General features: G+C 49.7%; 2 protein-coding genes across 2 annotated transcripts; one reads left to right on the top strand and one right to left on the bottom strand.

Moving 5' to 3' along the window:
• The first annotated feature begins 2222 nt into the window (after positions 1-2222).
• Positions 2223-4425, top strand: LOC100828724 (probable trehalose-phosphate phosphatase 7). The gene is made up of 6 exons (XM_003576419.3): positions 2223-2669; positions 2754-2894; positions 3019-3192; positions 3310-3363; positions 3471-3572; positions 3776-4425. The coding sequence occupies exons 1-6, from the start codon at positions 2397-2399 to the stop codon at positions 4187-4189; spliced, it is 1158 nt and encodes a 385-aa protein (XP_003576467.1). The 5' UTR covers positions 2223-2396; the 3' UTR covers positions 4190-4425.
• An 8636-nt stretch (positions 4426-13061) lies between these two features.
• On the bottom strand, positions 13062-14455 carry LOC100829028. Its single transcript, XM_024455223.1, has 3 exons — positions 14392-14455; positions 13892-14341; positions 13062-13741 (listed from the first exon to the last, which is right to left on the bottom strand). The coding sequence occupies exons 1-3, from the start codon at positions 14444-14446 to the stop codon at positions 13062-13064; spliced, it is 1185 nt and encodes a 394-aa protein (XP_024310991.1). The 5' UTR covers positions 14447-14455.
• Between the last annotated feature and the right edge of the window lie 2847 nt (positions 14456-17302).

Consider the following 17302-nt stretch of genomic DNA (forward strand, 5'->3'; position numbering starts at 1 on the left):
TAACCACACATGTACGTGAACTGGACAACTCCGGTAAACAACAACCCGGATGGCTTCATACTAGATAATTGGCATTTTCAAGGATTCAACAACTGGATGGCTTCATACTAGATAACTGGCATTTTCAAGGAGTTTCCTGTTGTGTTCAAAACCATCAGCTAGGGAGAAACAGATCGTCGAATGGCAGATAAGCCCCCGCATCCCCTCCTCTGGCGACATGAGGGAAACCCTAGCCACCGTAGTTCTAGCCCCCTCTCGCCCTTCTCCCCCGCATCGCCGCCGCCAGAGGGGGTGCCGGCAAAGCCCGTGCACGCCTAGGGTAGGTGGCGGCGGGACGGGCTTCCCTCCCCTCGCGGCTCGCCCTCTCGGTGGCGCATGGTGGCAGTGGGGCTAGCGAGCGCGGCCTACCTTTGGCGTCGCGGGTGGCTCGGGCACGACGGCCCTCCGGCGAGCTCGGGTGTGTCGCCTTTCCGGCAACGGGCGGATCGAGGGCGTGGCGACAGGATCTGGGGCCCCTTGCCCAGATCCCTGGGTGGTGGCCGGGGAGGCCCCCCGCAAGGCCCAGATCTCTGGGTGGTGGCCTGGGCAGTGGCACTGAGCTCGTCCGGCGCGTGGCGACGGGCGCGAGGTTTTGGCGACGGTGCGCGTGCTTCGGCGGCGAGCGCGGCACGGCATCGGCAGGAGCGGCGGCGCCCCTGTGGTGGCAGCCAAGAACTTCGAGCCCGCTCGGGGCCCAACTGGTCTTGGGCGGGCCTGCTGATCTTGGTGCTGCTCCAGGTGCGCGTGGAGCCTGATGTGTTGGCGCCTGCACCGTGGTGGTGCCGGAGGCCGGCCAGGCTACGGTGGGCAGGGTCCTCACCGTCTAGTCCCCGTCCCGGTGGTGGTGAGATGGTGTGCAGCCTCCTACTCCTCCGACGACGTGGATCTCGTTTCTCTACGGCGATGAGGCCAAAAGGCGGCTCCTTGTTGCGTGATGGGCGTCGGGGCTGACGGCAGGGTCAGGAGAAATCCCTGCGTGAAGCTGACGATGGCGATGCCCGCGGGTGCTGTCACCTCCTCGGAGGCGTCGTCATGGCGCTGCTCGTTCTTCCTCGCCTCGAGCACCGGGGGAAACCGTTTATCCGTTCTTCAGATTAGGCGGCGGCGGCACACCCATGTTGTTCCCCTCTTGGGGGTGTCGTCTAGGTGGATCGGGGAGTCCTTAGTGCGACAGTTGGAGTCGGTCGGCCACCGCTCGGAGCTTGGGCTTTCGGGGCGCTATGTACGCCGTCGTCGAAGCTCCTTCTGGGCCGACGCCTCCTTTGGTCAGGTTCGGTCCCGTCGTTCTCTCGCCGACCCTTAGGCACTTTTGGGCGGGCCGTGCGTTGGCTTGTGACGCGGGAAGTTTCCCTCTTCGGTTATGACGCGGCTTTGAAGCTCGGTGTATCACCCCCTCGCCATTCTTGTCGGGAGACGATACAAGGCGAGTCCTTGTCGTCGGTTGTTGTATGGTGTGTTATAATCCGTGTGGCGTTGCATTTGTATCGTGTAGTCTTTTTGGCGTCGTGGCGTTGTAACTGGCTTTTTGGCCTTCTCCTTTAATCGATGATGCGCCCGCTCGGTCGCATTCTTGGGGAGAAAAAAAAAACCATGAGCTACTTTCCGGAGATTCAACTTACGCCAGTCTTCTAAACTGGCTTTGTAATTTTCGTTAAATTATTTTTCACTTTCACTTTCGTTGTAACATACAGTTGTCCAGGAAATCTACAGGAGCAAAGCACCTACATGGCCACGTACGCTTTGCCATCGCCGTAAAATATTCTTGCTCCTGCGTGTTTGATTCATCGAATCCAAAGAAGCCCTACTGATGGGCCGAGCCGAGGTCGGGCTTACCACAAGGGATTGCAAGCCCCACCCGGCCTATCTTATTTCACCTCAGTTTCCATGCTGAGCCCAGACAATACCGCACGAGTTTTAACTTTAACAGGAGGAGTAAGCTGGATTCAACAAGAAACAGCCTCGCATCGCATGTCGACGAGGTTAAGGTGTCAACCGAGGAGCCCCACACGTCCACTCGTGGGCTCCACTGCGGCGGGCCCGGCACGTGCTCGGGGGCGGCCACCTGGCGCCGTGTTGGGCTGCGCGACGGCGGACGCGTCCAAGACATCGGCGAGGGGCCGCACCCCGCGCCTGATTCGCGTCTTCCCGTCGCTTCCCTCCCGCGGCTATAAATAACCCCCGTCCCCGCGTCCAACTCTACACAAATACCAATCATCACTTCACTGTCCCTCGCCTTCTTGTTCTGCTTTCCAACCTTCGATCTCGATCTTCCTCTCTCGCTTCTAGTAGCACTCTTCCCTCGCGTGCTTCGAACCTTCCTTCTTGGACTCGTGTTCTTGATAGAAAGTGGGAGTCTGATGGCGCAGACGAGCGTGGCGGTGGTGCCGGAGGTTGGCATGGCGGCAGCGGCAACGGCGTGCCCCTGCCCGGGGCCGGGGACGCTGTACCCGTACCCGCCGCCGCGAGCCGGGATGGCCGTGCGCCGGACGTGCCTGCGGGCGGCGCAGGCGGAGCTCGGGGCCGGGCTGCTCAACGGGCTGGTCGAGTCCATGCGGGCGTCGTCGCCCACGCACGCCAAGGCCGCCGCGGCGCTGGCAGCCGGCGTCGATGACGAGCACGCCGCATGGATGGTCAGCACGCCACTCGTCGAGATACCATGTTTTACTAACTTTCTCTTGTTTGTTGTGTTGCTGACACGAACCGTTAATTGGCAGGCGAGGCACCCGTCGGCGCTGGGAAAGTTCGAGGAGATCGTGGCGGCGTCCAAGGGGAAGCAGATCGTCATGTTCCTGGACTACGACGGCACCCTTTCCCCCATCGTTGACGACCCGGAAGCCGCCTTCATGAGCGAGACGGTGAGCAAGCCAGCAAAACTGTGTCCTCTGTTCCACTCACGTACTCTGCTTCCCTAGATTGTAGTACCTGCTTGCCCGTCCCGCACACGCTGATTTCTGATGATGATGATGCATGATCGAGCAGATGCGGATGGCCGTGCGCAGCGTGGCCAAGCACTTCCCGACGGCGATCGTGAGCGGCCGGTGCCGCGACAAGGTGTTCGAGTTCGTGAAGCTGGCGGAGCTCTACTACGCCGGCAGCCACGGCATGGACATCAAGGGCCCGGCCAAATCCTCTTGCGGCCACGCAAAGTCCAAGGTCTCCATTCTTTCCTCGCCCATCATTTAGCAGGGCCGTTACCTCGATCTCCGTCTCGTCTCGAATATTCCCCCACTCACAAACTAATAAAGATGTGTACCTTTTTCTCCCCTGCAGGCTAAAAGAGTTGTCTTCCAACCAGCAAGCGAGTTCCTGCCCATGATAGAAGAGGTTCGTTTATACCTTGAGCCTCACACATCCCAACTGCTCATTTATTTGCATCATGCATGAGGCCCAATCTAATCAGTTAATTTCTCCCATGACCATGATACGTTCAGGTGCATCAACGCCTCATCGAGGAGACGAGCTGCGTGCCCGGTGCCAAGGTGGAGAACAACAAGTTCTGCGTGTCCGTCCACTTCAGATGCGTCGACGAAAAGGTATTTATATTGCCACGGAACGGAACGGAAATGGGTGCCGCTTTCTACAGCCTTTTTCCCACTAGTAGTGCCAATTATCTTACTGCCTGCTACGTAGCTTTCTTTTTTCACACACACGCTAAATAAACCCCCTTTTTGTCGCTGGTGGGGAGGTTAGTTAGCTTAAACACAGCACTTAACTAATTATATGATGGATCGTGCAGAGTTGGGGTGCGCTGGCGGAGACAGTGAAGGGGGTGCTGCGGGGCTACCCTCGGCTGCGGCTGTCGCAGGGGAGGATGGTGTTGGAGGTGCGGCCCACCATCAAGTGGGACAAGGGCAAGGCCCTGGAGTTCCTGCTGGACTCGCTGGGCTTCGCCGACTGCGCCGACGTGCTCCCCGTCTACATCGGCGACGACCGCACCGACGAGGACGCCTTCAAGGTGCTGCGCCGGAGGGGCCAGGGCGTCGGGATCCTCGTGTCCAAGCACGCCAAGGACACCAGCGCCTCCTACTCCCTGCAGGAGCCCGCCGAGGTCATGGAGTTCCTCCTGCGCCTCGTCGAGTGGAATCGCCTCCTCTCCCGGCGCGCCCGATTGGCGCTACCACCGGCTGGAGTACCTGGACGCCGAAATTAATCAATGGCTGAACACAGACGGAAACCACCGGGATTAACCGCCCGAGTGATCTCCATTCACGTGCATGTAATTTAGTATACTTATAAGTTCCCGCGGCTCATCCGGACAGGGGCCTAAGGCCGAATTAACGGATGGCTAGCTAGCTGCGGCGCCTGCTCGTGTGGAAGAATGAAATAACGGAGAGCAGTCTGAGTAAATACTATCAGCAAACAATTGAACAGAGTCTTGTTTCATCTCGTCCACTACTTCAATTCACACAATATGCCTCAAATTAAAGGATCAAGCATTGTTCTCTCTCAAAAATAAAATGCCTCGGACATTCTGTTAACACAGACGGGGCCGTGAATCGCACATCCACGGGCAATGCACGCATGTGCGTGAGAAAAGCTACTTCCAATACACAGCTCCGCTTTGGCGGCCTACCTACCAATTAAACCTGAAGCCGGTGGTCTTTTATTTTATTTTCTTTTCTTTACAAGTTGCCCGGCCGGACGGCCGCATGCAGACAACACTTGGGTTCACATGGTGGCATGCATCGCAGACGCCGCTGTACTACCGGCTTCTTCGTACGTTGTTGTTTGTCTTGTTCCTATATGCTTTGTCCCGATCTCTGACGAGGCTTCGCCAGGGCAAAACCGGCCGTGTGTGGCTCAAGCTTCGCTAGTATGCTCTGAACAATCCTTGTACTCACTCGCCCGTTCGGTTCTCTTCTCTGTGGGCGCTAACGTACGTTGCTTGCGCGTAGCAGCTGGAGATGTTGACCATTATATATCACACCGATCTATCGCTGCCGGAGATGTTTTGCTTTACTAATGAAACAATCCTTGTCACGGCTCGATCAAGTGGTTTGTCATCGTCCGAGTAAGCACACAGTATAGCTGAAGCAATCACTGCCTGCACCTGCAGACGAACAAGGTTGGTATATATTGCAATGCGTTAGCTACAACCACTTGAGTTCGAGCGACTGATCAGACGAATCATTTGGATGCATCCACCTACCAAGGATCGAATTAAACCATACTCAGAGGCGCAGGAAATTAATGCGCAAGAACCTCGTACTCTTCTTGGATGCCAAAACCTGTCAGATTCACGTCGCCATGCTGCATCCACGGTACGTGGAGTGAAAGGACAAATTAATCTCAAGCAATCATCGATGTACCACCTCTTGGAGACCAATGATTTACAATCTGTTGATCGAATCTGTTGATCGATCCTCTCTTTCTTCGTTGTAAGTCGTAACAACCACAAGCATGCACCAGTACTTGATCGATTAAACAAGGGCATGCCGCACATACTATACAACACACGCAGCAATCATTAACGGCGATATTTGCCTTGTAATAAAGGCGCACTAGATTTCGTCTGATGGTGAAGCCATCCAATCTCGCACCACCATTGGCCAGTCCCACATCAGAAAGGAGCAGCCAAGCAAGTGGTGGAATTTTTTGCATGTATATAGTGCATGTCGATCGATACATAGTATAAACACATTTTCTTACCATTTGGGGATAATATCCGTGATGTAGTACCATGCACTTGTGTGCAATGGATGGAGCAAAGCAAAGCCCCCGTGAAAGGGAGGCGCCACCACTATGTAGTACTAGCTGCAAGCCCAAAGGGAGAATCTAGGAAACACGCGTGATGATGATCGATGATGTGCCTGCCGCTTGGATGAGGAGTTGGATTCCACATTGGAGATGGCGACGGTAGAATGGCTGCGACTGTTTTTTGTCCAAGGATATATCATGGCGTCCGGATATTTGAAACGTCGTTGGACATTTGGTGATCGTAAATTCAGACGGATGGATTTCGATCCGTGCGATATCAGAGGCATAGGTCTGTCATTGATCAAGGCTTTGCCTTCTTATTTTCCGTACGAACAAAGGCCGTACGGTTGCTACTGGGGCACACATTGCCTGTAGTTATTTTACTTTTACTTTTTTGAGAAAACTAGCATGGTGTCGCGTGGGAAATATTTTTATACATATTTAATATTTTGATTCACATAAACATATATATCGTTGCATTATTTCAGAGCCTAGCAAATAAATGATAGGTGCGTGTGTCAATTATATGTGCTATTTGATTGGTATGCAAATATAATTTGCATTTCAGATCATGAGCATGATTGTTGTTAGAAATGAAAATTAGTAAACCGCACTACACATATACACTCTATTAAAGTTCGGACAACGCTCGCTATATAGTCAGAGCAAAAAAAAACATTCATCAGAGAGTACGGAAGCATATCGTGTTTTGAATATGACACAATATTATTTATGTGGTTTTAGATCATAGTCCATAATTTAAAGTTCACAACGTTAGTTGATAAATCTTTGCGTCAAACTAATTGATCGTTTGAGGTGATATTAGTTGCGTATTTCGAATTAAAGTCTGGATCACGTGCGAGACGTTGGTCCTTACCTAAGGTGACTAATCGTGTGTGGTATATAAATCAAATATGTTCAAAACAAAAAGTCTGCACGCTAAATTGGCCAATCACCTGATTGCACCGATGGGTCATGTGTACGCCAAACTATACTGGTAGGTGACATTGTGTTGTTGAAAATCATCATGTTAGATTAATTTTCTACACAATATGCTACCGATACTTGTACTTAAGTCTATATTGTGAGCTAGTCGTTTGGTTTTCGAGTTCGTAGCAATATTTGATTAGTAAATGCTTTCTCATTTGCTATCTAGCCAGTCGCTTGTATACGATGTTAATTAGTAGCCATAGATAAATTTATGTTGGTATGTAGGATTAAAATTCTTTTGATACTCGTTACAAAATAGAGTCTGGTAAATTGAGTGAGCTTCGTACTTAATATTCTCGTGGTTCGTGGAAAAAACAATGAAAAAGTTGTCATGTTCGTCTAATGGTAGTATATTGTGTTTAACACTATACAAATAAATTTTGGGCTTTCTTAGCATTGTCCCTAACCCATCAAATATACCAAGTGGCGGATCTAGAGCGAGAGATACGTGGGTGCATCCCTTTACAAACTCTGATTATTCCACGTTCTTTCCCACAAATACTACTATATTTCAAATTATTTTCTCCAATTTATGTGGGTTCATCTGAACCCACGGTCACCAATCTGGATCCGCCACTGGATATATACCCACCGTAAATTCAGATGATCGACATAGATCGGTTTGAAGCCTCCCCTCGGTACTGCTCATGCTTTTATTATACATTAGAAACGAAACGTAATAAATATTTTCATTTATAATAATAGATTTAACGAATGTATGAAACTTTGACCACTTCTAATACAGAGCTTGTTGGCAGGTCAGAGTTTTCTATTATGCCTTGCTAATTCAGAGAATACTAACTAGTAGTCCCGATTCGTAGGTGCAGTTAGTTAAAACAGTTAATTTTTTACATCATACTACATGGCCGTAGTTGCATAGGCTAAAAAGTGAAAGTGTGCGATTCTCCTGGGCCCTGACCGATGGAGGGCTTCTAGGATCAAGCTTGTCCAGTGCATGTACGTGCACTCTGTACGTATGGAAACGGTACGTACCGCTCGTTTGATAGTTCGGTCTATACATACCCTGCACTCTTTTCATCATGTCACGGCCACGTACGGCGGCCAGGATCGGAGGAGCACGAAGCACTCCGACTCTCCGAGAGTCATGGGCCTGCGTACGTACGTAATGTGCAGGAGATTGATCACCCGACAATGGTTGGATGGTGTTTAGATGCAATCATGGATAATCAGTGGTTGTGATTTATTTCTAATTCAAAGGTCCACCAAATCAATGAAATCAGTGGTTGTGATTTATTTCTCATTCAAACGCCCACCAAATCAATGGTCAGATCTTTTGCTTTTTTGTGAGATTTTCTAGCCTCTTATCTTTTTTCTGATTGCTCAGTCGTGTACTTTTAGTATATAATTGATTTGGCCATTAAGGGGTTTGGCATTCCGAGTGTTGAAGACTGAATATGAACCCCCATGACCGAATAGATCAATAATTCTGTCAATTGAGTATCGGTTCTGTTTAGGCTCCGGTTCTTGAGTTCAAACTTCAAAGTGTCCACCTTAGCTACATCGTGCATCGTAGTCTTCACAAAAGAATGTTTCCCTTTTGGGGGGCACACGGTCTTCAACCACAATGTGACAATGTTTGAGGTTAAAAAAAAGGGGGATGAGCTTGATCATCGACTCATTGTTATTTCTGTGAAATCAGTGCAAACATACAAATCCATCCATCTCGTCATCCAACTGGTCTATCCATTGAAACATCTAATCGCCAAAAAGGATCGTGTAGCCTAGCTAGGACACTACGAGCCAATCGGTTGTCACCAAGGCTCTATTTTCATGTAATTAGCATGAAGATAAACATGACATGGTCACGAGCCTAATTAAAGTGTGAGAGGACGCGCTGACGATCGTACACCCCTAGCTGGGTGGCTAATTAAGTAGATCTTAGGTTGGTCCACCATTTTACGAGATCATGCTTCTATAAGGATGTGCTGATTTCAGTAGCTAGTTTACCTTTACGCAACATTGCATAAGCTCTTGTAAGTTGGGGCTATTAGCCCTCTTTTAATTTCTGAACTCTGGCGACCTTTCTTAGCTTGAAAAATAGTTACGTCATCTATGAGAAAGCTAGTACTATATAACCATCGGCCGGTAGGCCTGGTATGTTGCCTAGCGCCAAAGCCCGCGGACCAGAAGCTAGCGCCGTGGAAATTATCACCCGTACTAACCATTATCACCGTATGGTTAATAGGTGAACTTTTCAGCAATCAAGCACGGACCAGACCCCTGGTTAGTGTCATCTAGTAATAGTATGACGTCGAGCAGTACCGTTTTTCTTTTAGTATGATCCAGAGAACGTTCTCTAGCTTCATGGGACCCTTTTCGGTATTGACAGCAGAGCTTCAGCCTTTTATTCAAATATAAAAGATAACTTTTCTCCACTAATTAATTACGGAGTAATTACTCCGCCTCTTCATAAAAAAGGCATAATGGACATTAAATAATATTTTCTTCTCTCCTTTCCACCTGGTTACGAACAGCACTCGGTGTTTTTTATTTTGCCGGAGATTGTACCGTTGGATCGTAATAAAATTTCACGAGTTTGTAGTAGACATAATTCCGCACAATCCCACCTACGGGATCGGCGGAATGTTTCTTGAGCCAGCGGGAAACATGCGAACAAGTTGGATGTTAGTGTTGTCCCGCACGGCCGCGAGAAATCTAAACAACACTCGATGTTTTGTAGTTTTCCAAAGATTCCACCGTTGGATCGTGACTAAATTTCACATGATAATGGTAGACAAAATTCCGCACAATGTCACTGAAGGGATCGGCGAAACCTTTCTTGAGGCAGCGGGAAACATGTGAACAAGTTGCACGTTTGTGCTATTTCACAGGGTCGCGAGAAATCCAAACAACACTCGGTGTTTTCAAGTTTTCTGGATATTCCATCGTTGGATCGCGACGAAATTTCACATTTTGGTAGTAACAAAATTCCGCACAATCCCACCAAAAGGATCGTCGAAATAATGCTTGAATCAATTGGAAACATGCGAACAAGTCAGAAATTTGTGCTGTGACGCACGGCCGCGAGAAATCCGAACAACACTTGGTGTTTTGGAGTTCGTCGGAGATTTCACCATTGGATCGAGACGAAATTTCACAGCATCGTAGTAGCACAATTCCGCACAATCTCACGGGAGGGATTGTCGAAATAATACTTGAGGCATCCGATACCTTACGAGAAAGGAAAGAGGCAGGAGAAAGAAAAAGATTAGTCAACGGGAGAGCAAAATGAAGAAAGAAAAAAAATGTGAAAAGACCGTCCTGCAGGAAGAGGGTTGTATTAAATTTGGCCTCTTATGTATATTCTACAGAAAAACTAGAATTTTCTTTTGGAGCGAAACAATATCGTTTTTTTTTTAGGGATGGATTCAATCCAAGGGCAGCCAGCGCCCACCCACTCCATAAAGGCCCACCAGGAACGAGTCAGCAATGAACAGCCCAGCAACAGCAAAGACAGCCTAGCTGCGCCAGAACAAGAAAAAGCTCGTACTCTGGGCTGTTGGGCAGTTGGGCTCGCAAACAATCGATCCGCAAAACCACAGAGCGCAGGCACATCGTGAATCTTCCCTAAAAAAGGCACATCGTGAATTCGTGAACGATGATTCGTGCGCCGCGATCTATCGATCGTGTCCTTCTCTCCTGGCTTCATGCGCCGCCGTGCGGCTGCCCTTCTTTCCATCGATAGACGTAACGGCGAAACGCCACGGCGGCTTCTAACTGCCGGAAAAAATCGCTTTTGCTACTCACTCCGTGATGTCTCAAATTTGACTAAATTTGAATGCAGATGTATACTAAATTATATTTAAATACATTTAAATTTTGACAAATTTGAGACATCTTTTGTTGGAAGGAGTGGAGTGAGTATTAAGAAATTGTCTGACTTAGGAATGTGCGCCTGGTTTACTGACACACTGAGCATAGACGACACATGGTTAGTCCATCGACATGTCATCTTTAACTTGTTTAAAACTGAATTTTATTTTTATCCTCAGTTTTCACTTTTGTTGTATAATGTACCTCATTTAACATTTTTTCATTTTTAAGAGCAAACTTGTGACACAACCTCAGCTGATGTTTTTATTTGTTTTTCATTTTTTCTGAATTATAACAAGTCGCGCAGGTGTCCATGCCTTCCTAGCCATTGATGGTTGTGCTATCTATCTAACTCTTCTCCTTGTGGGCTAACTATCTAATTCTTCTTCATCATCTATCATGTGGGTCGAACGAGGCTGCGTCGTCACATGGAAGCCCACAAGGAAACTCTCTTGGTTCCACTCCCCGCTAACTCTCGTTATTTTGCCTTCACATTGACATGTAGTCTCATGTTACTTCGAAAACTTTCTTTGTGTCTCCTTCGCTATAACTGCGTCTGATAGGATTTTTAGCCTGACAACATTGCTCCAATTTTTAGTCAAGCAACTCATTTTTTCTACCAAGACAACATTTCGAAGCCAAAGTCTTTTGGTTTCAAAATTGTGCCATGACTGCAACAACGAGCAATTGGAATAAGAAATGGCGCCATGTAGCATTTTTTTAGCCAAAGGCTCATTTTTAGTGCCACAACAACATTTTACATTTTGAAAATAAATGAGACTTTTTGGGTAGAGGAATGGGGCCAATGGTAACATTTCTTACCCAATTGGCTCTGTTTTTTCTTCCATAGAAACGAGTTTTATTCATGTGCCATTATTTTTAACTAGAAAAAAGTACTTTTTTTCGTCCCTCAACTTGTCGGAAATTTCGTTTTTCGTCCCTCAAAAGCTTTTTTCGTCCCTCAATTTTCAAAACCGGACATTTTTGGTCCCTCAGTCCATCCAAAATGGTTTTTCTAGCCACGTGTCTAGTTTACGCATAGTTTTTTTACTTTTTTTTTTTTCAATCAAGATATGGATGATGCAGATAGAGGAGAAGTACAACCAATGCCTGGACGAGATCTAGAGCACGACGATGACCAATTTCAACAGCCTCGGCGGTCACGGGATTAAGTGCAAACCGGATACGTGACTAGACAAACCGCTTCGGATAGCCTTAAGGACTAAAAGTGTCCGGTTTTAAAAATTGAGGGATGAAAAATGTACGAATTGTTTCTGAAGACGAGAAATGAACTTTCTGACAAGTCGAGGGACGAAAAAAATTATTTTTCTCTTTTAACTAATTCTGCGGTTTCAACTTCATCATCTCATAGGTTTGCATCACCGATACCAATGGTGGCTGTAGAACTTGTAGATGTCTTTGGACACTTTTGATGTAAGATTGCGATATTGTCATGCAACACTTGTGATGACCGCAAAATTTGGGCTGTTGTGTGGAGTTTTGCACGATAGAATGGGCAACGTTAACAATCGGAGCCGGTGCTGGATGCGGAGCGGCGGCGCGCTGTAGTCAAATCCAACAACAAAATACACAAAATTACAAATCCATCGAAAAATGTTGATGATATGCCTAATATATAAAATGAGTAAAGTTTTCATTTAGCGGCTCGGCAAATACGTGTGTATCTCCTAGCTTATTCTTTTTCGACTTAGCATGTGTCCGCCAGCCTTTTGAGTTTACAACGACCACTACATAGGCACCAACAGGCCGGCTACTGTTTCCTCTTGTGCATCGGCGCTTCAACCTTCAAGCTGAAGCTTCGGCTCTAGTTCTTCCTGCTCGTGTTGCTTCTAGCGTCCAACTTCAAACATGGACTTGATCAACAAGGAGCTGGCCGAAGCTGGACAATTAGGCATCAAAGTTGATCTTCTCCGTTCAGTTCAAAGGTGGTGCCAATACTAGAGATCCAATGAGCATGGAGCTAGAAGTTCTCCCTCGAATAACTCTCCTATTTCTTATATGAACTCTGATCATTCTTGTATAAACCCTGATTACACAGATTCAGGGTGTTCAGTGCTTCAGGCTGTAGTGCCAATACTAGAGATCCAATGAGCATGGAGCTAGAAGTTCTCCCTCGAATAACTCTCCTATTTCTTATATGAACTCTGATCATTCTTGTATAAACCCTGATTACTCAGATTCAGCGTGTTCAGTGCTTCAGGCTGTAATCACTCACGCCTTTGTAGTTGTACAAATGAATAAAGCAGGTCTCTTCTTTGAAAAAATGATTAGAGGCGAGAGCTAACGTGAGAAGAAGGAACTTATGCCTGAAAATTCTTGGAGTTGGATCTCTGCTCCTAGATCACCGACCGCTACTAGATCATGCATCATCTAGGCGTACTAATGAACAAGCTAATTAACCATGTCTCCAATAAACCTAAAACCCTCCTTAATCCCCTCTTAAATCTCGGCTCCCCTTTGGAATCGGGAACAGCTAAACGTCAAGAGCTTCCACAGGCACCCAGAGTGTTCCCCAGCTTCCTCTGCTTCCCGCCGCACCGCCGTGCCCCGCCAAACGGAGCTCCGCCGCCGCTGCCGCCTTTCAGGCCGTCGTGCCCGGCGCCGCCAGATCCGTTATTCCCCTCGTCACGCGGTCTCTTCGCTCCCACTCCGAGCGTCGCCGCCACAGCCGGCAGCCTCCTGCCCCGGATCGCCTGGACGACTCTGAGCAGCAGCATCACGCCTTCCACGTTGAGGCTCCACCACCCCGGCCCGTTGCCGCCGCGGCGGAAGCGCGGTGCGTTGGCCGGCGCACGGCTCGTCTCGATGGCCTCGAGGAGGGCGCACACGACGGACTTGCTCGGCAGCGCCGCCGCGAACGCGTTGGGTCCTGCCCCCCTTGTGGCCCCGGCGTTAATTGCGCCCGAGTTGGCGTTGGCGCCGAGGGTGATTGTGAGGTGCCTCGCGGGATGGAGCACGCCCGCGAGGAGGGAGCGGTTGAGCAGCTTGACGACGGCCGACGTGCGCACGGCGCGCTCCAGCTGCCTCTCGCTGCTGATGGCGGCCGGCGAGGAAGGACCGTTGGGCTGCGGCGTGGGGGACCTCCCGAGGCTCTGCATCCTAGCGTGGGCTCGGACCCATGGGTTGGCATGCTGGTTCTGCTCGCCGGCTTGCTCTGCACCTGAAACGAAATCGAGGCGGAATTTGAGTTTGCAGCTTGCAATACGGAACAGATGAAAGAGAATCACTCATTCACTCTCAACTCGACACGTCTCAATGTATGTTCTCGTGCAGCAGAGTTGGGACTGCGTGTGCAAGAATTAAAGTTTACCTTCTGCATTGGAGAGATCCTGGTAGGCGGAGAACCGGGAGAAGATCTCGGCGAGCGTAGCGCACTTCCTGTCGCCGGCCCCGCCGCTGTCGGGCGGCACGACGACGGCGTAGAAGAAGCCCGGCAGCTCGAAGACGAAGACGCGGGCGTCGAGGCGCGCCACGAGCGCGTCCCTGGCGAGCATCCACTGGTGGTCGCCGACGGTGCAGGACGCCATGGACACCGGGTGGCCCTCGACGCGGACCATGTGCACCGACAGGGAGCCCGAGCGGAACAGCTGCGTGCCTTCGAACCGGTCGCCGCACAGCACGAAGAGGTTCACCGGCGCGCCCTCGGCCGCCAGCAGCTGCGTGTCCCTGCCCATGCGGTACTCCTTCGTGCGCCCCACCCTCAGCGGCGGTCGGCTGGCGTGCGCTCCTCCCCCTCCTCCTTCCCGAGACGCCATTAGGTGGTCTGGAAATATTACCCTTCTCTGCAGGAAGAAAAAAGGACAAGAAGGTTGGCAATGCTGCTCGACAGAAATGCTCGAAACACGCAGAGGTTACAATCATGCATGGAAATGCATAAACTCGTGCACGCACGCATGATTTCGGCAGGTCTAACGACTAACGGTGTGCACTACTGATAACGGATATTTGTGCCGTAATCGAAAAAATTCCCATCCCTGTTTTTCAGTTCCTGTATGAACTTCTATGATACCTCTGGTTTCCTCCTTTTACTCTAAAAGAACGGTGTACACTACTGTACCTACCATAATTGAGCTGAAGACGTTACCATCCGTACAGTGCCTACTGGTGCGTGTGATCTCCATAGATATTTTCAGATATTTGGCGTCGATGCTAATATCAACCGGTGAAAGTGAGTGCTGCGCGCTTGCATGCATGCTTAACAGCAATTACGCTGAGACTCTGGTTGATTACAACTCGAAACACATAGTACGTATTGCTTTGATGTAGTGGTGCTTACCACGAAAAGTTCTCCTGGAGCAAGCCCAACTAGCAAATGATCCTTGAGATGCAGAAGCAGAAAGCTAGAGAGAGATACGAGGGACTGCAGAATCGCGAGAAGAAGAAAGCAGAGACGGGTGTGTGTATGTACGAGAAAAGGAGAGCATGTCGCCACTCTTAAATAAGAGACTCCGAAACTGGGCGCGCGCGCGCTCCCGTTTGTAGGGAAATGGCGAGCAGAGTTTGCGCAGGGCGGGCGGGAGAGCGTACGTGGGAGGCAGGGCAATGCGTGCATGCATGCATGCACGCGCCACGCACGCCCCATGGGGACACCTCGCACGCGCCTCCGCGCCACCTCGCCTGGGACCCGGCCGCTGGGTGGGCCCGGAGAACATACACGTGGCCCCCACCGCGCTACGTGGCCTTCGCCCGGCCACGCGCGGGATGCGCTGGCCCCCTTGCATGCCGCTCCTAGCCCCTAGCCCTCGTACGTGCGACCGCTTCGATCTCTCGCCCCCGCGCGCAGCTGGGTTCTGCCTTCGGGTCTGGGTCGTCTCGACTCGTTTCCTCGGAGATTCTCAGGGAATCGCCAAATGCTACAAGAAAAGGGATCGATCCGACACGTACGGATGTATGCGTTTTGTTTTTGATATCTGGTGTGGTATATTAGTTCGGCAGCTGCTTTTTAGATGTTGGCAACTATTAATTCCAAAGGAAATTAATCCATACGCACGCATCAGTCTGGATCTATGATCAATGTAGAAAGCCTCGTGCAAACTACCGTAGGCAGTTTGTCATAGTTACGCAGTGGTCCAAGAATGATTTTTTTTCTTTTTCCGGGTAGACTTCCTTTGACGTACGTACATAACGTAACGTACCACCATGGCCGGTCAGGCGAGAGAAACATGCATGCATGATATATGCGGTACAGTATGATCCTTTAATCCAGGCGCGCAACGAGTCTGAGTCACGTATAGTGGACCTAATTTCTTAAGGCCTAGGAACAAATCAAAGACGGGTCCGAGTTTCCGGCTGTGAACAGGCCGGTGATTCCGCGAATCTGGCGGGTGCATGCATGGCTCGTTCCAAAGTATATTCCTCGCCCGGATCATTCAACGATAAAACGGCCCACGATCAACCAACAACCGATCGATCCCAGATCCAGATCTCCACCACAAATATCGATCTGCACTAAATTTCCGCAAGTTCACGTAGTATCGTACTGTAGTACCGTGCATGTTCCATGCATCCGTGCAACTTGCACTATATATAGTTCCTTTTCAAAAAAATAGTTAGGCTAGCTTGACCCATTGCCCATGCCCTGGCGAACGACGTCAGGTAGACGGCGCACCCATCGACGCGTGCACCGGGAAGGCCGTCACTCGCTGCCGTCGATGCGCTGCCGCCGCTCGATCGCATGGGCGCGCGTACGTACGTACGTGGGGCGCGTGCGAGGTCGACACGCGCGCTCACGCCCGCCACGTGCCGAGGCGGGCGAGTCCTCTTTTCTCTTTTCGTCGGGGTGGTGTGTGTTTTGCCATGCATTTCGCGCGCGCGGCGGCTCTCGCCACTCTTGACGGGCCAAGGTCTGCATGCAGCCTGCGGCCAGCGGGGCAGCGGGCGCGTCTCGGAAAGCAGCGCGCGGAACACGTACGTCACCGGCTGTGTGTGTGGGTGGGTACATGATCCAACAGGTAACCGCCTAGGATTTCCGACGGTCCACAGCTAGTCAAAAGGCCCTTGACGAGCCTTTGCCACCTCATTGCCTCCGTGGCATGCATGTGGTCCGACTATTCTACTAGTACTACTCTCCAATTCTCAGCGTACTCTCTAAATTTAGGAAAGCTATCCTCTGTTCTGCGGTGGTCTGCACCCAGAGGTCTTCAAGATTCTTTTATCCTTTTCTTTGGTGGACAAACTATATGAATTCCGCGTGTGAGAGTAATATCATTATCAGTTTTGATTGATAAGTCGTCTAAATTTTGATCCAACGAGAGATGAGAGGATTGGGATGATCCTCAGATCTTAATCTATCGGTTCTAAAATGTCGGCTGATATTTAAAACTTATTTCTTAAAAATTAACAGGCGACTTACAAATAGTCACATCCTATCATTATATCGTTGCAAAAAACTTGTATGCCATATTTTTTACGAACTTTATGAACATATGTGAGTCAAAGTTTTAGACGTTAAAATTATGTGCTTATATGTTGGAAAGGAGGTAGCACGCTAGCGCGAGACGTAGTCGTCCTCTGACATTGTTGTTTTCATTGTGCAATGGGGACTGGGAAAGAGGGGTGTCAAGCAGAAGAGGTTGAGGCATCCCTCAGTCGCTGCAAGTCATGCCCCTAACAGGGATTTTTTGGATGATGCCCCTAGCAGTTGATTCAAAGGCTTCTTCATTTGTAGCTCTGTCGTGTGAAAAGGCCCACTAAGACTGGGTTGGTTTTTAAGCTTGGTTGT

The sequence above is a fragment of the Brachypodium distachyon genome, chromosome 4, assembly GCF_000005505.3.
Source record: "Brachypodium distachyon strain Bd21 chromosome 4, Brachypodium_distachyon_v3.0, whole genome shotgun sequence".
In the NCBI taxonomy this organism is placed as follows: Eukaryota; Viridiplantae; Streptophyta; class Magnoliopsida; order Poales; family Poaceae; genus Brachypodium; species Brachypodium distachyon.